This window comes from Pollicipes pollicipes, unplaced genomic scaffold (assembly GCF_011947565.3).
Source record: "Pollicipes pollicipes isolate AB1234 unplaced genomic scaffold, Ppol_2.1 Scaffold_3087;HRSCAF=3621_pilon_pilon_pilon, whole genome shotgun sequence".
NCBI lineage: Eukaryota > Metazoa > Arthropoda > Thecostraca > Pollicipedomorpha > Pollicipedidae > Pollicipes > Pollicipes pollicipes.
The window spans coordinates 36,498,396-36,516,341 of NW_023596225.1; the positions used below are offsets into that span (position 1 = coordinate 36,498,396).

Sequence of the window (17,946 nt, forward strand, 5' to 3'; positions counted from 1 at the left end):
TATTAAGTGCTGCCTCGGAAACCCACGGTAGGTAGCCTCAAAGTGGGCGTCAAGCTGCAACGCAGTATTTGCGACGAGCATGTTCGAAACGCTTAGCGTGCGTTCGAAATGCCTGGTATTGTTTTGCTGATCATTGTCAAACGGTTAGCGCAATCGGCTTAGTCGCGTGATGTCGATTCTCAGTCCTTCGCACCGTTTCATTGAACATCCACGCCGAATTGGAGTTCGGCACATTTTAAGGGTTCTTTCAAACAAAGTGACCAGTAGATTCGCCACCTTCTTGGTTGGTAGCATTCTACCAATATGTTTTGATCCCCCGAAGACGAGGCGTGACAGAATTCCGCAGCAAGCGCGGCTCATTGCAGTCTACAGAAGTCACAATATCTCTGAATAACTCCAAAACATTCTGGCAATGGTGCAAAATAAGAGCAGATTAAAAAGGATATGTCAGTTGTGCACTTAAAGCATGCAGGATACACGACGAAAACACCAGAATTGTCCAGAAATCATAGCATGAAGGCGGAGCTCTAGAAGTTTAACGAGTTCCGTCAGCTGCCCTAAGATAAACATCGCATTGCAGCTTGCTCTTTCTTTGCTCCTTTTACCTGTGACACAATTATTAGAAAACTTTAAAATGTACATGATTTGGAGCTCTCTTACCTTCCCATTTGCCACCTACCTCGGAAAATCCAGAGCCTTATCCCATTGCACATATCTGTTATCTATCTATCTATCTTTATATATATATATATATATATATATATATATATTTATATATGTATGTATATATATATATATATATATATATATATATATATATATAACAAATTGGCGTGCATATATATATATATATATATATATATATATAATTGCTAGATCTCATTGTTGTACTTAGGCTCCAGAAGGTTAGGGGCAAACACACCGTTAGGGGTCCAAATTTAACTGGGGGGGGGCAGCGGTGCACAAAAAACATGCATATCGACTCCTGTGGGCCAACCCTTAATCCTGGAGGCAGCCTTGTTGAGAGGGGTATCTTTATCCTGTCAAATCATGATAGTGGTTCTTGATCATTTTCAAGCCAAGCCTTCCGTAAGCACATCAAGCCGTGCCCGCTCCCACTCTCTAAATGTGCCTGAAAATATATGGACTTAGTGCAATAATCTTCACATGGGAATCGATCTTCATTTGATGCATCTGGCGCACCGTCAAAGTTTCTCTCAAGATTGAAGGATGAAAACAATCCCCAAATTTGGTAGCTTTTTGGAGATATGCTATCACTCAATTGCTTCAAATAAGACGCAAAAGAGGCAGATAATAACGTGTTTTCGGCGAGATCAGCTTTGAGGAAATCAAGGGCGAGATCAGTCCGAGGCAATTGACGGTTCATTGACGGATAAATACGTGGGTTCGTGTTTTACGTATCCGGAAAATTGAAAGTTTCTTGCCTGCGTTGCCTGTTATGTAAGGATTAATAAGGTAGCTACCTGGGCCACCTACAGGTAGGTTGAGCACGTTGCTGCAGTTTGGGTGGAATTAAAAACATATTGGGTGTGTATCATAATTTGGTCGCTAGGCCCCATCTTTGAAAAGCAATCCACATCGTGGGTAAGTTTTATTGATGTGCTAAGTTTTGTACATGGTTGTGCTGGGCTCTGTTCATGGCACATGCTGATTTTGGCAATTTCTCCTTCCACTAATCTTCCATTGTATGTTTTCATGAGCTGCACATTTCACAGTTAACATGTTTTTCCGTAAAGTAGTGTTCGTTTAAATATGAATGCAGTTGCCATGTATTTTTTATAATTCTGCGTTGAAAGCAGAAGGGCAATATGCTCTTGTACAGAATGTGCCAGGATGCTGTGTGTTCCTGCTGATTTGCTTGTTTGGTGCATCATGTGGCATAAATGTAAATTTTGGGGGCTGAAACATAATGTATGTGTTACATTGATGTACTGATGACCACATGGTGAGGCAGGCAAAGGCAGCCATTTCCTTACTTGGACTGCAGATCAGGTTTGCATGGACAAACAGGAATATGTCATGGGACACCCCATTGTGTTATGCTTGTGGACAGCTTGGCTGTCTGGCTAGCTGCAAGATGTGTGTCACCTGCAATTCTGGGTTGAATAACCTCCATGCAACAGAAGTGACATGAATCATTAAACTTATAATATGCTTACAAGGATACATTGGCAAGACTGAGTGCACCTTACATTTTCAATGATCATTTACAAAATACTAAAAGAAAATCCTGGTAAGTATGCTTTATGAGAGTGAAGCAACTAATCACACATGCCTAGCTAGCAAGTCATTTACACATACACCTGTTTGGCAGATGTGAGGACAGAGCTGATGGAAAAGTCAAAATTATTCATGCTCTTTAGACATCAAACCAAGACCAGCACTATAATTAACTGCTGGTCTACTCTCTGTGGTATGCCTATGTAAAAGTAAAAACCTGCTCAAGAATTTACAAACCACCAGAACTAAACCACCAGACATTTGTGCTGGCGGTGGCCCACCAGAGACTGCATACTGTTTCCTTTCCTCTCCCCTTTACCTCCCCCCTCTTCTCTCCCACATCTCATGGTGATAAAAGCTGAAAATTTGTGCTCCTCTTGTGGTTTTTGCACATCACTCAACCAGCCAAATGTAAAATGAAAACATGAGCCATTTCCAAAGGGCTTTGGCCATCATCGTAGCCATATCAAGGCCATACTCTGTATGAGGTAACATTTTATCTCACAGATAGCAGTTTACGGGATCACAATGCACAGCACATAGCAACAATTTTCCAAAAATTTTCAGACCAAGCGATTCGCCCAAAAACTTTCAGTGGGTGTGGACAGCAGATGGGCTACTGGGTGGCGTTGTCGGGCCGGGTGTCCGCCGCCGGCCCAAGACGGCTATAGGTGTAATCTGGAGTGGCCGCGGGCGCCTGGCCCGTGTCGGCTTACGGATCGGGCGAGTGGGCGGTGTGTCGTGGGTTCCCTGGCGGCGATGACCATATCTTGTTATTGTTAGGAGAGGCGCTCAGATGTAAGCATTCCACTTATGCGCCAATCCGCTCATCATATTATGTACTGCTTGATGTCCGTAATCGAAAATAAACATCAAATCACATAAAAAATCAGCGCGGCAGTCTGTGGAATTCGCGATGTTAGTCCTTTGCTCATTGTCTTCATCATACTTGAGCAGTGCATGTGAGCAAGCCTAGTAGTATGTTCTAAAAGCATTCCAGTCACTTTTGTGCATGGATACACCTGGTTATTCCTTTGCACAACACATGAGTCACATTGAAGACCCGTCGCATATGCTCGCATCTGTTGTCTCGTTTCAAAAATGCCACCACACTTTTGTATTACTCTGCTGCAATGCATTATGGATGCAATACCCATATGATGTTTGAGTTTGGAGACCTGACTTGGTGCATTTATTGTTATTTGTTGCTTTTACCCAGGAGAATGGGAAAAGCTCGAGCCAGGCGGGGACGAGCGCCTCGGCCGGATCCCACGGGCAGGATGGACAGCGACAATGACATGGACAATCTGGGAGCTGGAGATGCCAAGGCTGACACCATCTCCAATATTGTAGAACAGGTGCTTGTTGATTTAGATCTTTACTTTCAGATGGGTAAATGACCATGCAGTTCCAGGGTGCCCAAGGATCAGCCAGTTTGAATACCGATGCTGGTGGCAGGTGTTCTGCTTTGTACACAGGATGCTAATGTGCAAGCACTGAGTGACATTGTCTTCTATCAGTTACTTGGAGTAAGGGGCATTTCAGGCTGAGGCTACTATGTTGAGAGCAACAGTTGTTGATTGCATTTTTGGCAATGAGGTGGTAATTATGAACATTATATATATATATATATATATATATATATATATATATATATATAAGCTTACAGGAAGCATTTGAACTGTAACAGCTAGAATTACATCAATGTGATCAATGCAGGATTATATTTAATTTAGCTCCCTAAATTGTGATGGACTGCCACATACACACTAATCATCACTTTCGTTTTGGTACATGATATTACGGGACGGACTGCTGCCGCCCACGCCCTGCCTTGCTGACCTGCCAGGTCCGTGCCATCTGACCCTGCCGCGCCCCTGCTGTCCGACCCCGGCGCGCCCCTGCCGTCTGATCCCGCCTTCTGACCCCGGCGCGCCCCTGCCGTCGGACCACGGCGCGCCCCTGCCGTCTGGCCGTGCTGCGCCCCCCGTCCTGACCCCGGCGCGCCCCTGCCGTCCTGACCCCGCCCTCTGACCCCGGCGCGCCGTCCGCTGCCGGCAGCTGAAGTCGGCCTGCACCGAGGAGCGGCTGAGCGGGTGTCTCACGTTCTCCCAGCTGGTGTCGCGCGAGCTGACGCTGGACGTGCTGCGCGCCCACCGGCTGGTGCGCCTGGTCGGTCCACTGCTGGTGGACCCGAACCAGGATGTGCGGCAGGCGGCCGCCGGGGCTCTCAGGTCAGGGGTCACCGGGTCACCAGCGCCCACCGCAGATGTCTCCTTCCGGTGGTGATTGTGGGCGAAGATCGGGGTGGTCCGTGCTCGATGTTGGGGATGTTTTAGGGCTCGGGTGACGAGTCCTTGAATGGGCTGTTGTTAAACCAGTTCATCCGAAAATCTGAGCATGATTGTGACGCTGATTGGCGCAGCACTGGCGTCAGGCTAGGAGTGTGTCGATTGGTGTAGACATTTACTGTACAGCTCTTCCCCGGCCAGATCCGGGCAGTGGTCTGCTCTCAGCCACTCGATGAGAGCTCGGAGCCGGCGACGGCTGCATCGACTCTGAAATGCTCTTACAGAAATCTCAGTCTATCTGGAGGCAAAGAAGGATGTGACCTGATGCTAGAACAGGACGCCCTCACATCGCTTATGACCGCCTTTAGCAAGGTAATCAGACCGCAGGCAACCATTCGCACCGGCATTAACTATGATGTTTGATATCTTGAAAATTGAATCATGCAAGACTGAGCAGATTCGTTTTAGATGTGTCTCCAGCTTGTGAAGTAAAGTAAGAGCTCATTCCCAAGTCACTGGGTCTTCTGTACTGAAGCCTCACCTAGCATATTTACGGCCGGGTATGGTTGGAGGAGTATCGCGCATGGTACTGACAGATTGCCTCTAGGTAATGATCTTTTCCATCCCTGCATTTACAGTACAATGAAGGCTGGAAACCGCAACGCAAAATCGAAAAGGGACAGGTGCTTCTAGATACCGAATCCGATGTATTCGTGCAAATAACTCATCTCTTATGGAACTTATGGCAAGTCCACGTCCGCATGACGTATTGTGTGATAACTCTCGTCTTGTAAATTTTGGCTTTGGATTGCAAATATATTGGCAATGCTGATCTATAGTGGGCAGGACAGTGCACAGTTGTATTTGTCACGGAGTGAGATCGCGTCTCTCAGTGTCCTGTCCACGGCAGAGGTGTTTGAACATTATCATTACCGCCTGATGCGCGCGAGTCACCGTGAGGTTACGAGCGCTGTGGTGACTGGCGCCTCGCCTGTCTGATCCTGTCGACGGCCCCCTCTTGCCCTGCATGTTAACTGCTGGGAGTTTGTCATCGTGCTTCTCTGGCGCCGTTGCTAGCGAGCCTGCGCCACATGCTGGTGCTGTTCTGATCATGTGTCTGACCGATGGATCCTACCGTTCCAGTGAAGCCAGCGACAGGGCGGTGTCGGCGGCGAACAAGAGTGACGTGTGTCGCACGCTGCTGCGGTGTCTGGACCTGGCCGTGTACCCCTCCGAGGTGGTGGTGGCTGTGGGTGAGTACTTGATCCTGCCGCGGTGTCTGGACCTAGCCATGTACCTTTCCGAGATGGTGGTGGCTGTGGGTGAGTACTTGATCCTGTTGCGGTGTCTGGATCTGGCCGTGTACCCCTCCGAGAGGGTGGTGGCTGTGGGTGAGTACCGTACCCTGCTGCGGTGTCTGGACCGGGCCGTGTACCACTTCGAGGTGGTGGTGGCTGTGGGTGAATGTTATACCCTTTGGTGGTGTCTGGACCTGGCTCCGTACCCTCCGAGGCGGTGGTGGTGGCCGTGAGTGAATGCTGCACCTTCTTGTATAGCTTGGCAGACATGGCTTGCACCTGGTTGTGTTCTAAAAGTGGCTCATCACGTCTGAATGAACTGAATGGTTCGCTGCCAGTGGGTGGGTCAGCTGTGGTGTACAAACCTTTACGGTCGTATGCGAATGTGGAGCCTTCTGCGGCCTTCCATCTGCTTGCCAGTACACGAATGGCCAAGTTTGCTCACGGCGGTTTTTTTTTTACTCGGTCCTTCTCACACAGTCATTGTCAGTCTGTTAAACCACCATAGCTGCCAAGCGTCGTGACTTGTATGTCGGCTCGCACTACTTGCTGACCTGACCTGCCCCTCGGCCCGTGCAGGAGAGTGTCTGTACGCGCTCTCGGAGGACAACGAGTCAGTAGCGGTGCTGGTGCGCGAGCAGGCGCCGCTAGTGCGCGCGCTGCTGACCGCCGACGGCGACTCGGGTGACCGCGCCCTGCTGAGGGTGCTCGCCCTGGGTGAGTTGGTGGCCCGGGAGGGGGGTAGTCCAGAGACGACCGTGCCCTGCTGAGGGTGCTCGCCCTGGGTGAGTCGGTGACACGGTGACCCGGGATCGGAGCAGCCCAGGGACGACCGCGCGCTGCTGAGAGTGCTCGCCCTGGGTGAGTCGGTGACACGGTGACCCGGGATCGGAGCAGCCCAGGGACGACCGCGCGCTGCTAAGGGTGCTCGTCCTGGGTGAGTCGGTGACCCGGGATAGGGGCAGTCCAGGGACGGCCGCGCCCTGCTGAGGGTGCTCGCTTTGGGTGAGGCGGTGGCACGGCATCAGGGCAGCCCGGGGCTGACCGCTAACATTGGCAGCGTTGGCGGACTGCAGTGCTTAACGGGATCAAGTGCTTGACACATTTTGTTATTGAACTGTGTTGATTACGAACTGTTGAACTGTTTTGAAGCAGCAACGTTTTTATCGGTTTTGGGATATAGGCGACGATGTTCGTGATTGGACATTTGTGAGCATCACAGTCAGGTGCGTAAGATGCTTAATTTTGTCGGCGACTTTTCAGTTTACTGATACACTTACTAGTTACAATTAGTCTGTATTACCTGCCATTTGTTAACCGCATAGTCAGTGTGAATTTTTACGTAACAGAGATTGTACATGTTCACTTGTGACGAGCCAACAGCCACCAGCGTCTCCTACCCTCGCCAGGTATTCTGATCAACGTGAGCAGCGATGGTAATGACCTGAGACCGGGTCAGGCCATGACCCTGATCACCCGCACTCTGACCTACGACGCCCGTAACCTGGCCTGCAAGGTCTCGTCCAATGCAGAAGCCGAGGACTACGAGCTGCAGGTGGGCTGCTATGCGCTTCAGTGAGGCTTCGCTGCTTGTCGTCTCTGGCTGCGGCAGTGCCGTTCGTGTCATGAAACGGTTTGCTGTTAACCCCAACACGTTCAATTCGGCGTCATTTGTCTTATTATGGTTAACGCAATACCATTGGCCTTGTTGTGGCTCTGCCAAGATTATATGTCCGCTTAAGTTACCCTCTCATCATCTGTCTTACCAAGCGCGGCAAGCGCACGACATCAGTACAGGTGAGACCAGATCGCTGACGGGGGGTGCAGTCCATTGCAAACAGCCTCAGCCAGCTGACCAGCCTCGAACATCGAGCTGACCGGCGACGGCTCGAGCTCCGTGACATGACCTGTGCGGGGTCTGTGTTGCAGCTGGCCGACCTGTCGCTGCTGCTGAACGCCCAGCGCGTGGCCTTGGAGATCCTCACTGACCTCAGCAGCGGGGACGGTACGGGACGTGCTCGTGCTAACGGCGGCTAGCGTGCTGTCGGCGGGCGGCAGTTGGTAGGAGTCGTTACACTATCCCCGACACCCACAAATGGCTGTGTACTCTGGTCCCAGCATATCACACCGGCCCAGCCGGCTCGGCCAGTCAAGCTCGTGCGTGGACTTCGGGCAACGACCGGAAGGCTACGCACTTCGCTGCCGTGTGCGCCTGCGGCCACTGCATGGACCGCGCTGTGCTGTTTCACACCCGACCATTGCCATGGACGGCGCTGTGCTGTTTCACACCCGACCATTGCCATGGACGGCGCTGTGCTGTTTCACACCCGACCATTGTCATGTACCGCGCCGTGCTGTGGTTCACACCCGGCCATTGCATGGATCGCGCTGTGCTGTGTTTCACACCCGACTGGTGACCGCACGACAGATGCCTCTGATGGCTGGGCGGACCAGGACTCGCTGGAGCACGAGGACGAGCTCGATGACGAGGACCAAGAGGACGCCGCCGAGATGATGGAGGAGGACGGCTGGAGGGACGACGGCGCGGCCTCCGCCCTACCGAACGAGGTCAGAGCCGTCACGCGGGTCCCGCAGTGGTCAGACGTCTGTTGGCTTCTGCCCAAACCGAGGGGCAACGCTCCACTGCCGAATCCATGGAGTTGCTCAGCCTCATGAGCAGGCTGGGGCCTATCGCATTGCAGCGAGCTGACAAACCTGAAGGCGGTTTTAGCTTCGCAGCAGCGCGCGCGCGAGTTTGTACACTTGTGCTGCGAGTCGGCCCAGCCCGGCCGGGCCCGGGTACCTCGGACGTCGGCGGCCACCCTCTGCCTTGCTGACATTCGCTTCCGCCCTCAGCTGCACGAGGCGATCATGGGCGGGGGTCTGCTGCGGACTCTGCTCGCTAAGGCGGACTGTCCGCCGGCCAACGTGGCAGACATCCTGACGCAGACACCGGCTGGCAGCCAGGTCTGCAAAAGGTCGGTAGGTCCCGGAACGGGACCGAAATCCTGCCCCTTTAGGGGTCGCCGATCGCCGCTGGGGTCCAGACGTGCCAGCAGTGCGGTGTTGGACACGGGTGCGGATTCCTACAATTGACAGCTGTGGTAATTGGTCAGCATTTTACTGGTGTGTTTACACGGAGCGTGGCTGGTGCGTAGCTTTCCGTCGTCGAATCGCATCTCAAAGCAGTCGCATCAGAAAGATTGGCGACATCGTGCGTACATATCGTGTTATCGCTGATGGCGCGTTGCTTTGGTGATAAGCTGTTATCGTTTCACGAAAAGTAGTGACTGTAAGGTTCGGACACATTGGTAGCTGAAAAGTTTGCGCCAAAGATTGTTAATTCACACCCAATGTAAATGATTGTTATGTTCGAATTGCAAACTTTCCAATTTTCCGTTGCAGCCGCAGAGAGCAAAACGTTTGAAAGTTCCAAAGTCTCGCGAATCGCACAAATTAAGGCACATTTCTCGCCTTAGACATAACCTCTCTATAACATACTTCTTCTCTCTGATTTTTGGGTGGTGGTGACCCGCCACCATGTTCTGTTCATCGCAGACCCCCGTCCATTGCGTGCAGCAATTACAGACGGCATTGCTTCAATATTCGGACACTTGGAGGGCAGGGACGCCGATAGTTTTCATGCCACCGCATCCCCGGCCAGGGGCTCACTGTCTGTTGCTCCTCCCGTCGTGCGAGATCGGCCAGTCAGCATCGAACCGGGCGGCGGTCGACCCAGCATCTAGGCGCCTCGGGCTCGGTAAATCCGCCAATAAAGTTGTATGCCAGGGCTTGGGGTCAGCGAGCAGCGCATGAATAGACAACGAGTTATGCATGCAAGGGGACGCCGGAGAGCCAGAATTCTAGTGGCATGAGTTCAAATTCACCTGCAGTGCACACCACGCTGGATGAATTTTGGAATACTGACAGACGGCGACGCGTCACTGCTCCGCGTGGCCCATCTTCGCACCTGGCGGCCCCCCACGCTCGCGGGGTCGCTTCGTCCGCGCCCCAGCCGCGCTGACACCGCCGTCACGTTCGCTGCAGGTTCCGCACCCTGCGCTGCGGCGTGTTCCTGTGCCTCAGCAACCTAGTGACGGCGCTGTCGCTGCCGGAGCTGGGCGGCGACGCTGAACTGGTGGGCCTTTGGAGACGCATGGCACAGCTGGTGTTCGGCGACGAGGCCGGTGAGGAGCGGCGACTGGCGGCCGACGCCGTCTCTTGTAGAATGCCGCTGGTGTACTTCATGTGGTGTGGGTCACACGGGCAGAACACTGCGCATGCGCACATATTCCTCGCGAACGAGAACTGCCGGCTACAGTGAAGGCAACGAACTGAGTGACGCGTTTGTTGTTTGCGTGTTTTTTCGCGACGAGGTTTGTGTGGTCCGCCAATTGAAGCAATTGTGAGTCCGTTTGCGTTCTTTGTCACGTTTTTAGTACCATCCCGTCATCCGCCGTCAGTCGCGGACGCCGAGCTGCTGGAGTCGGCCGGCGCCGCGATGCGCGCCGCTCTGCAGAAGCTGCTGGAGGCCGGCCGGCCGGGCCCGGCCGACCTGACGCCGGCCGACCTGCAGCGCATGACCTCGCGCGCCGCCGCCTGCGCCGACGCCGCGGCTCGCGCCGGCCTGGTGCGCGGCGTGGCGCTGCTCGGTTGCCTGCGCGTCAAGGGACGCGACCTGCTGGGTGCCGCCGACGCCGAGCTGGTCCAGGTGCGATCCGGTGCCGGAGAGGGTGCACCGGAGCAGGCACGGGCATGCGCCGTGGCCTGGAACGGTCTGTGTGGAGTTGCCATAGTGATGGTGTGAAGGCACCTAACCGATGCCACGAGACTGGTTGGGCGGTGGTTTGATGCGACAGTTAAGGTTTGCTCCGGCGTCGGTGAATGAATTCTCTAATACTAGCAGTATTCAATAAGAGAGCACAAATAGACTGGGACGGCCCCTGTTGAAGTACATTCTCTGACATTGTCTGCCCCGCAGGCGGTCGGCCAGTTCCTGGTGGAGCTGGCGGCCGCTGATCCTGAGCTGCTGGTCGTGGCCGAGGCCCTGGACGCCCTGATGGACCTCTACGGAGAGGACTGCACGGACCTGGCGGCGTCCGAGATCCAGCTGGTAGCCAGGCTGCGCGCCCTGCAGCCCGGCCTGAAGGCCAAGGTAAGCCGTGTCCCTGCACAGCTGCAGATCGAGGTCGGCCCTCGCAAGCTGCTCCAGTTACACAGCACTGTGAGACCATGCGGTTTTTGCGGTATTTTGTGGGTGAATGTGGGAGAAAGGGGGTTCGTGTTGCGTTGTATGGAGCTCATTGTTTTTTTTTTTTTTTTTTGGGGGGGGGGGGGGTGCGGGTGGGGGTCGTATTAGTCACGGGCCGTAATTGGGCCGAACTTTTGATGTGGTGGTGATATTACTTCTTGCTTTGGGTGTGCGACGTTTTTGCAGTTGTGCATGTACCGAAGTGTACAAAAAGCCACATTAACGTGATTGAGATGCTACCTGTTGACCCTCTGGTGTGTATGTTCAGATTTACAAGATAGTCGTGATTTGGCGCCCACAGATATCTCTGCAGCGTCGCCATTTTGCCCGGCACTATCCCCTGGTGGCGACAGTGCGAACTAACCTGCCTCGCTTCATCAAGTACAAGGCAGCGCGAACGGCGGTAGTGACTAATGGTAATGGCGTCCATTGAGCGGTTCGGGACTAGCTTCCGCTGCGGACATAACGGAAGCGTCACGACGGCTTCTCGTCCGCCCACCGCGCTGTAGTATATTAAAGGGCGGCGTATTTGCTTCCGTGGTGCTTGCCGCGCCGGTGGTGCGGACTGTCGTGCCTTATCTGCAGCTGCGCGGACGTTTTGAGGTGGAGCCTCCGCATCCCGCCCTTTTTGACGTGTGTAGACGTAAGGATTACGGTGCGTTGGACGAACGCATGGCCGGGGACGTGGGTGTATTGCGCGATGCAGAGCTGGTGCAGTAATTCGTCGATATGTGCGATGTACTCGCTTTATAGCTGGTATCATGCCGCTGACCCTCAATATATTTGGTGCTCTATGGCTGTGTTTGTTGCCTGGGGGAGGAGGATGTAATCAAATGGGGCAGTGGTTTGAGTCAAGTGTATTGTAGCCTGAGCCCTCAAGTAAAGATTAAGGACATTGTTTCCAGTTGCACGTTCGATAAGACCACCAGAAAATTGAACCTCTAAACAGCCAGTTTCTTTACCGGTCAGCGTTGGCTGCGCGTTGCAGGCGAACAACAGGTGTTGCAGCAATACAACACCGTCTCGCGCAGATATTGTGGAGTTCCGGACGCATGCCGACAGAGCTTCCTTTCGTTCCCTTTATTGGGAGACTGGCCCGTATTAGCGCTCCGTGCACACACGTCACGCATCTGGGAGGCGGTGTGGCGTACAGGGAATAGCCTGCTCCGTCCGCTGGGTGTCATCAGATACACTGATCGAAAGAACACTGTATTCATTCATAATTATCGTGCGTATAGCGAGACAAGGCGGGGTGCTATTCTACGTCAGTTTTGCCGCAACAAAATATCATGTGTGGCGTCGTCCTAATCCATTGTGACCGCTGCAGTGTTTTTCATGGAATGGTACCGCAGAACAGCAGAACTAGCCGCTCTTAGGCTCCAAGCCAATTTGTGTTCTCACACCTTGCCTTAATATTCGCGTTTCTTATATGAACACGCTTAATGGAACGCACCTGCCAAAACCATCAGTTGCAATTAACAATCATTACATAACGTTAGACAATGTCATAATTATCCGTAAAGTTTATTGAGGCCTGGAAGTATGCTTTCATTAGTGCCCGTTTTGTTATACCAAGGTCAATGTGCATTTAATCAGCTTCTTGCGCGTTTGCTCAATTGTTGAAATTAAATCATTCGTTGTTTTCGGTAGGTCATAAATCAGTTCGGCCATGTGCATTTACATGAGTTTCAGCTATCTAACCTTTCAATGAAATTCTTTCCCCTTTCAAAGCAATATAGGACAGTTGGATGGGAAACATTCGAATATGGCGAAATACGACCCATGCTTTACGAGACAAAATCCAAGATGTACCATCAGTTAACATATTATGCATCCGAATATCAGGTCAAATTACAAAACACATTGAAACACACGTACATCCTCTTTCAACCATTTTGATGCCATGGAAAGTTCGAAGCATCGAATCATCATGCTGTTATTGGGCGACTGAACAAGTTTAAAGTTACGCTTGATCTAAGCGGTTTGTTTAAATGTCATTCTTCCCCCAATCGGGAGGGATTCGGGAACTTGTAAACGGCGTTTGTTTGGACATGACTTTAGAATCTGCGTGTTTCCAATTAGGTCAGAGCGTACGAGATTTTTTATTGCGAGTTTTGCGCGTACGCTGGTCTGGCGCTGCCTTCTGCAGATGCATTGTCATGCGCCGTGACAGAGATGTGTCATGCGCCGTGATAGAGATGTGATAGTCATTTCAATATAGATCGAGTTGCGGAGCCGGCAGTCCCCATGAGAGCGCTTAAATTCGTACACTTTATTGGTGCGTTTTAGTTGGTTATGGTCTCCGGTCACGTTGTTTTTCTTTACAAGGGTGCTAACTGCCCTGCTCTTATAACAGGTGGCAAGTCGTCCTCCAGTGCGTTCGTCAGCTGGTGTGATATTTGACCTCACGGTGTTCTGCAAAGCTCTTTCGTCCATCTGATATGACGTGGACATCTGATTTCAAAAGTTGATGGACCAGTTTCTTGTCGAGTGGTTTCAGGTTTTGCCGACTCAGGGTGGACCCCATTTCTTTGTCAACTGCGCTGTTGCAGTAGCCGTTATTACTGAACAATTGCTTGCACCTTCTAAGACCGTTGTACGTGCTGGATCAGCTAGAGCAGTATTTTAGAGCGCGTCATACGAACTGATGACGGCCGTGCGGTACTGACCTGGGTGTCGACAACCGTTTAAAATTTCTTGAAATCGATGTGAATGCGAGCAACGAATCTTTTGTGACGAAAGTGCACCGTAAACCCACCGACGCTGACCGGCGATGAACGCGGCTAGCAAAAGTCCAGAGCGCTACCGCGCGGCCGATATCCGTTCGTTTTTATCACGCGCTCTAAAATCTTGCTCTAGGTGGTTCAGCACGTACAACGAACTTGAAAGGTGTAAGCAATTATCCTCTAATAGCGGCTATTCCAACAGCGCAGTCGACCGAAAAATTAAAAAGAAAAGAAAGAAAATCCAACTTGAATCGACAAGACCTGAAACCACTCGACAAGAAACCGGCGCATTAACTTTGTTATCGAAATCAAATGTCCCTGTCATGCAAGATAGACGAGAGAGCTTTGCAAAGCATCGGCAGGTCAAACATCACACCGACTGAACAACACCCTGAAGCACGCTTTACCACCTATTACAAGACATATTACGAGACAAGACTATTGCCACCTATTACAAGAGCGGGACAGCTAGCAGCCTCGTAATGAAAAACAACGTGACCGGAGACCATAGCCAATTAAAGTGCACCAATAAAGTGTATGAATTCAAGTGCTTTCACGGGGACTGCCGGCTCCGCAACTAGACCTATATTGAAATGACCAGCGCATCTATATCACGGTGCACGCCAATGCATCTGCAGGAGGCAGTGCCAGACCAGCAAACGCCTTAAACCCACAATAAAAATCCTATGCTCTGACCTAATTGAAAACGCATGGATTCCGAAGTCATGTCCTAACAAACGCCGTTTACCTATTCCCGAAGCCATCCTCATCAGAGGAAAAAAATGCTTGATTTAAACAAGCCGCTCAGTTCAAACATCACTTTGGACCTGTTCAGTCACCAAATAACAGCATGGTGATTCGGTGCTTTGACTTTGCCATGTTGTCAAAATGGCTGGAAAAGTGATGCACGTGGGTTTGAACGTGTGCTGTGCTTTGACCTGATATTTGGATGCATAATATGTTACCTGATGGTACACCTTTGGTTGCCCGTACAGCATGCGTCTTATTTTGCCATATTCGAATGTTTCCCGTCCAACTGTCTTACATTGCGTTGAGAATGGGGAACGAATGTCCTTGAAACGTTAGCTACCTGAAACTGATATAAATGAACACAGGCGAAGTGATTTATGACTTACGAAAAACAAGAAATGATTTAATTCGAACAATTGAACAAACACGCAAGAAACTGATTGAAATTACATTTTCCCTTGGACATGACATGACTTGCATTAAGGTATATCTATATGCCAATGACAATAATGTGGAGGAGACAAGTTAATTATTCGCAGTAGCCTTGTACAGCTTATTGCAGTGTCTTGCAGGGAAAGCTTACGATGATCTTTGCGATATTTTGAGTGCGGTGACAGACATACGTGAGTGTCCTGAGCTCGATCCCCTGAACGAAGTTTTAAAATGCCTCCTTCGGTGTCCCATCACAACCATGCGGGATGGCGCAGTGTTAAATTCTGCGCCAGTTACTGGTTTGCATGCGCTGATGCTATTAACACGATGGCCCTTCGCGACTTGCACCAGTGGAATGCAATAGATACTATTGATAGATGATCTGCCCAACGCAATCCGACAACCTGTAAGACGATGCAAGCGAATAATTCACTCCAGTTAGCTAGTCACTGCTCATCAAGACTGCTGACATTCCCTTCGCGCCGCCTGCACATCTACCTGCGCCGTGATCACCGCCTGCACATCCACCTGCGGTGTGGTCGCCGCCTGCACGTCCGCCTAAGCCGTGATCGCCGCCTGCACGTCCCCCTACGCCGTGATCGCCGCCTGCACGTCCCGCTCCGCTGTGATCGCCGCCTGCATAACCATCTGCGGTGTTGTCGCCGCCTGCACGTCCCCCTCCGCCGTGATCGCCGCCTGCACGTCCCCCTCCGCTGCGATCGCCGCCTGCACGTCCCCCTCCGCCGTGATCGCCGCCTGCACGTCCCCCTCCGCTGTGATCGCCGCCTGCACGTCCCCCTCCGCCGTGGTCGCCGCCTGCACGTCCCCCTCCGCTGTGATCGCCGCCTGCACGTCCCCCTCCGCCGTGATCGCCGCCTGCACGTCCCCCTCCGCTGTGATCGCCGCCTGCACGACCCCCTCCGCTGTGATCGCCGCCTTCCTCGGCGCCGCGTCTGCGCACTGCCGCGTCCCCGCCGGAGCAGACCCAGCCGGTGCCGCGTCCTCCAGCGGAGCCACGCGGCAAGGCAGACAGTTGCGCAGCATCAGGGCACCGAGGCAGGGCCACAACAGCATACCCTGGCCGATAGTCTGGGCGAGCACGGCCAGTGTGGCCACGTCGCCGTCCGGCTCGGGCAGCGAGCCCTTCAGCACCACCAGCGCGATGCTGCCGTTCTGCATCGCCGTCTCCAGGCTGATGGCCGCCACCTGGCGGAAGCGACGGACATGAGTTCATCAGCTCTCTGAACCTCGAAGAAAAACGAGAAAACAGGTGCGGTGTACACAATGAATATGGTCACCGAAGCGCCGCGTCTTGAATTATCTCAGAAACGCTGCGTGTTTAATATCCAGACAGCAATGCGCATAATTCCTGAATTCAGCATGCCAGCAGATCATTATCTAGCCATGTGATGTTTGTGCAACCATTCACGATGCCTGCAAATTTAAATATGATGCCCGTGGGCTAACCTTGCATGTCTTCTTATCATGCTGTCTAAGACCAGCGTCACATCTATTTCACTGGCACGAAATGTCACCACATCTCCCCACTTACGCTCCGCAGCGGGCAAGCTGGTGCGGAGCTTCTTATCATACTAAGACCAGCGTCACATTTAATTCACTGGCACGAAGCGTCACACCATCTGCCCACTTACACTCTGCAGCGGGCGAGCCGGTGCGGCCAAGCGACTGACCTGCGCCCTGGGCAGCCGAAAGACCAGGGCCAGCCCGGCCCCCAGGGAGAAGCCGAGTGCCAGCACGGCGAACCCCATCAGGAACTGCTCCAAGGTCAGCAGGGAGAACTGCTCCAGGTTCAGCCAGATACCCACCTGCCGGCGGGGGATGTGAGTCATGCCGGGACGCAGTCAGCTGCGCTTGGCTGCCCGTCATGATGTGTAAGGCCTGTGCGTATCCCGTGCGTTATGAGGCAGCTGTACGGTGAAGCCCGACTGCGACTGCTGGTGGGGACTTGTCATCGGATGACACCCCGGGCGTAGGCTCCGGCCCTCGGCTTTGAGAATAAAAAGTGTCAAGCATGGGCGTAAACCCGCTTTTGAGGATTTTTTTGGGTAGTTATAGCCATTATTTATGTTCAACACCCCAAAACTTAGTTCGTGAAACAGTAACAATGAATTACACCCTCGACAAATGTGTTTCAGAGGGTCCATTTCATCGCGCAGCGTGAACGGCCTCGCGACACCTCCACTGAGTAAATAGCTGAACATCCCGTTGGACTCATAAACAGGGTTGTTTAAACGCGGAGTGGTCCACATTTGCAACAGAAGCTTTAAACTGAAAGTACCATCTTAAACACCAATCAGTGCAGCTCACAGCTCTGTCTTTCTAAAGGCCTAAGATCCTTTGGTTTTCGAGTCACGCACTCACGAAGATGTGCGTAATTTTCGTGCAGATCATTTCAAGGTTACCCGGGCATACGTGACAATATGATTAGATTTGCCATCAAATAGCTTAAGAGCAGCGCTAGGACCGAGAGCGTCAGTGCAAATAAATATCATAAGCCCACGGATAAATGTGCGGGAGCATCACGAAAAAGGGCTAAAACAGAGAGCGCATGAAGACGTTTGACTCAGCGAGCGCTTCCAGCCCGTGTTGCCATCTGTCGGGATATTGAAGACCTTCAAGTTAATGATGTCATGCGAACCATCCATGATGTAGTCAAACAAAGACGCATTGAGGGACATATTCACCAAATAGAGGAGTTTTGTTGTCTAGAGCGGTGTTTCCATTTGAAAGTATATCAATAGTTATAAGTGAGCCTATTTCATCATATCTGACGCCTGCTTCAATATTTTGCACTGTGGAGCATTCCTTTTACACGAGCTGTCTGGTGTTATGCACCTTCCTCACTCACCAGGGACCTGGAAAAATCAGAGCCATGTGAGCTCCGCGGTAGAATATGCGCTCTGTTTGACGCCTGTGCTGCAAAATGCAAAATATTG

The 17,946-nt window shown here is 52.1% G+C and overlaps 1 protein-coding gene across 1 annotated transcript; it reads left to right on the top strand.

The window, feature by feature from the left end:
• The first annotated feature begins 3,521 nt into the window (after positions 1-3,521).
• On the top strand, positions 3,522-10,154 carry LOC119090083 (uncharacterized). Its single transcript, XM_037212877.1, has 9 exons — positions 3,522-3,599; positions 4,303-4,451; positions 5,676-5,992; positions 6,410-6,547; positions 7,240-7,385; positions 7,760-7,835; positions 8,259-8,398; positions 8,687-8,808; positions 9,878-10,154. Exons 1-9 carry the CDS (start codon positions 3,522-3,524, stop codon positions 10,152-10,154), a joined length of 1,443 nt encoding a protein of 480 aa, XP_037068772.1.
• Positions 10,155-17,946: the final 7,792 nt, after the last annotated feature.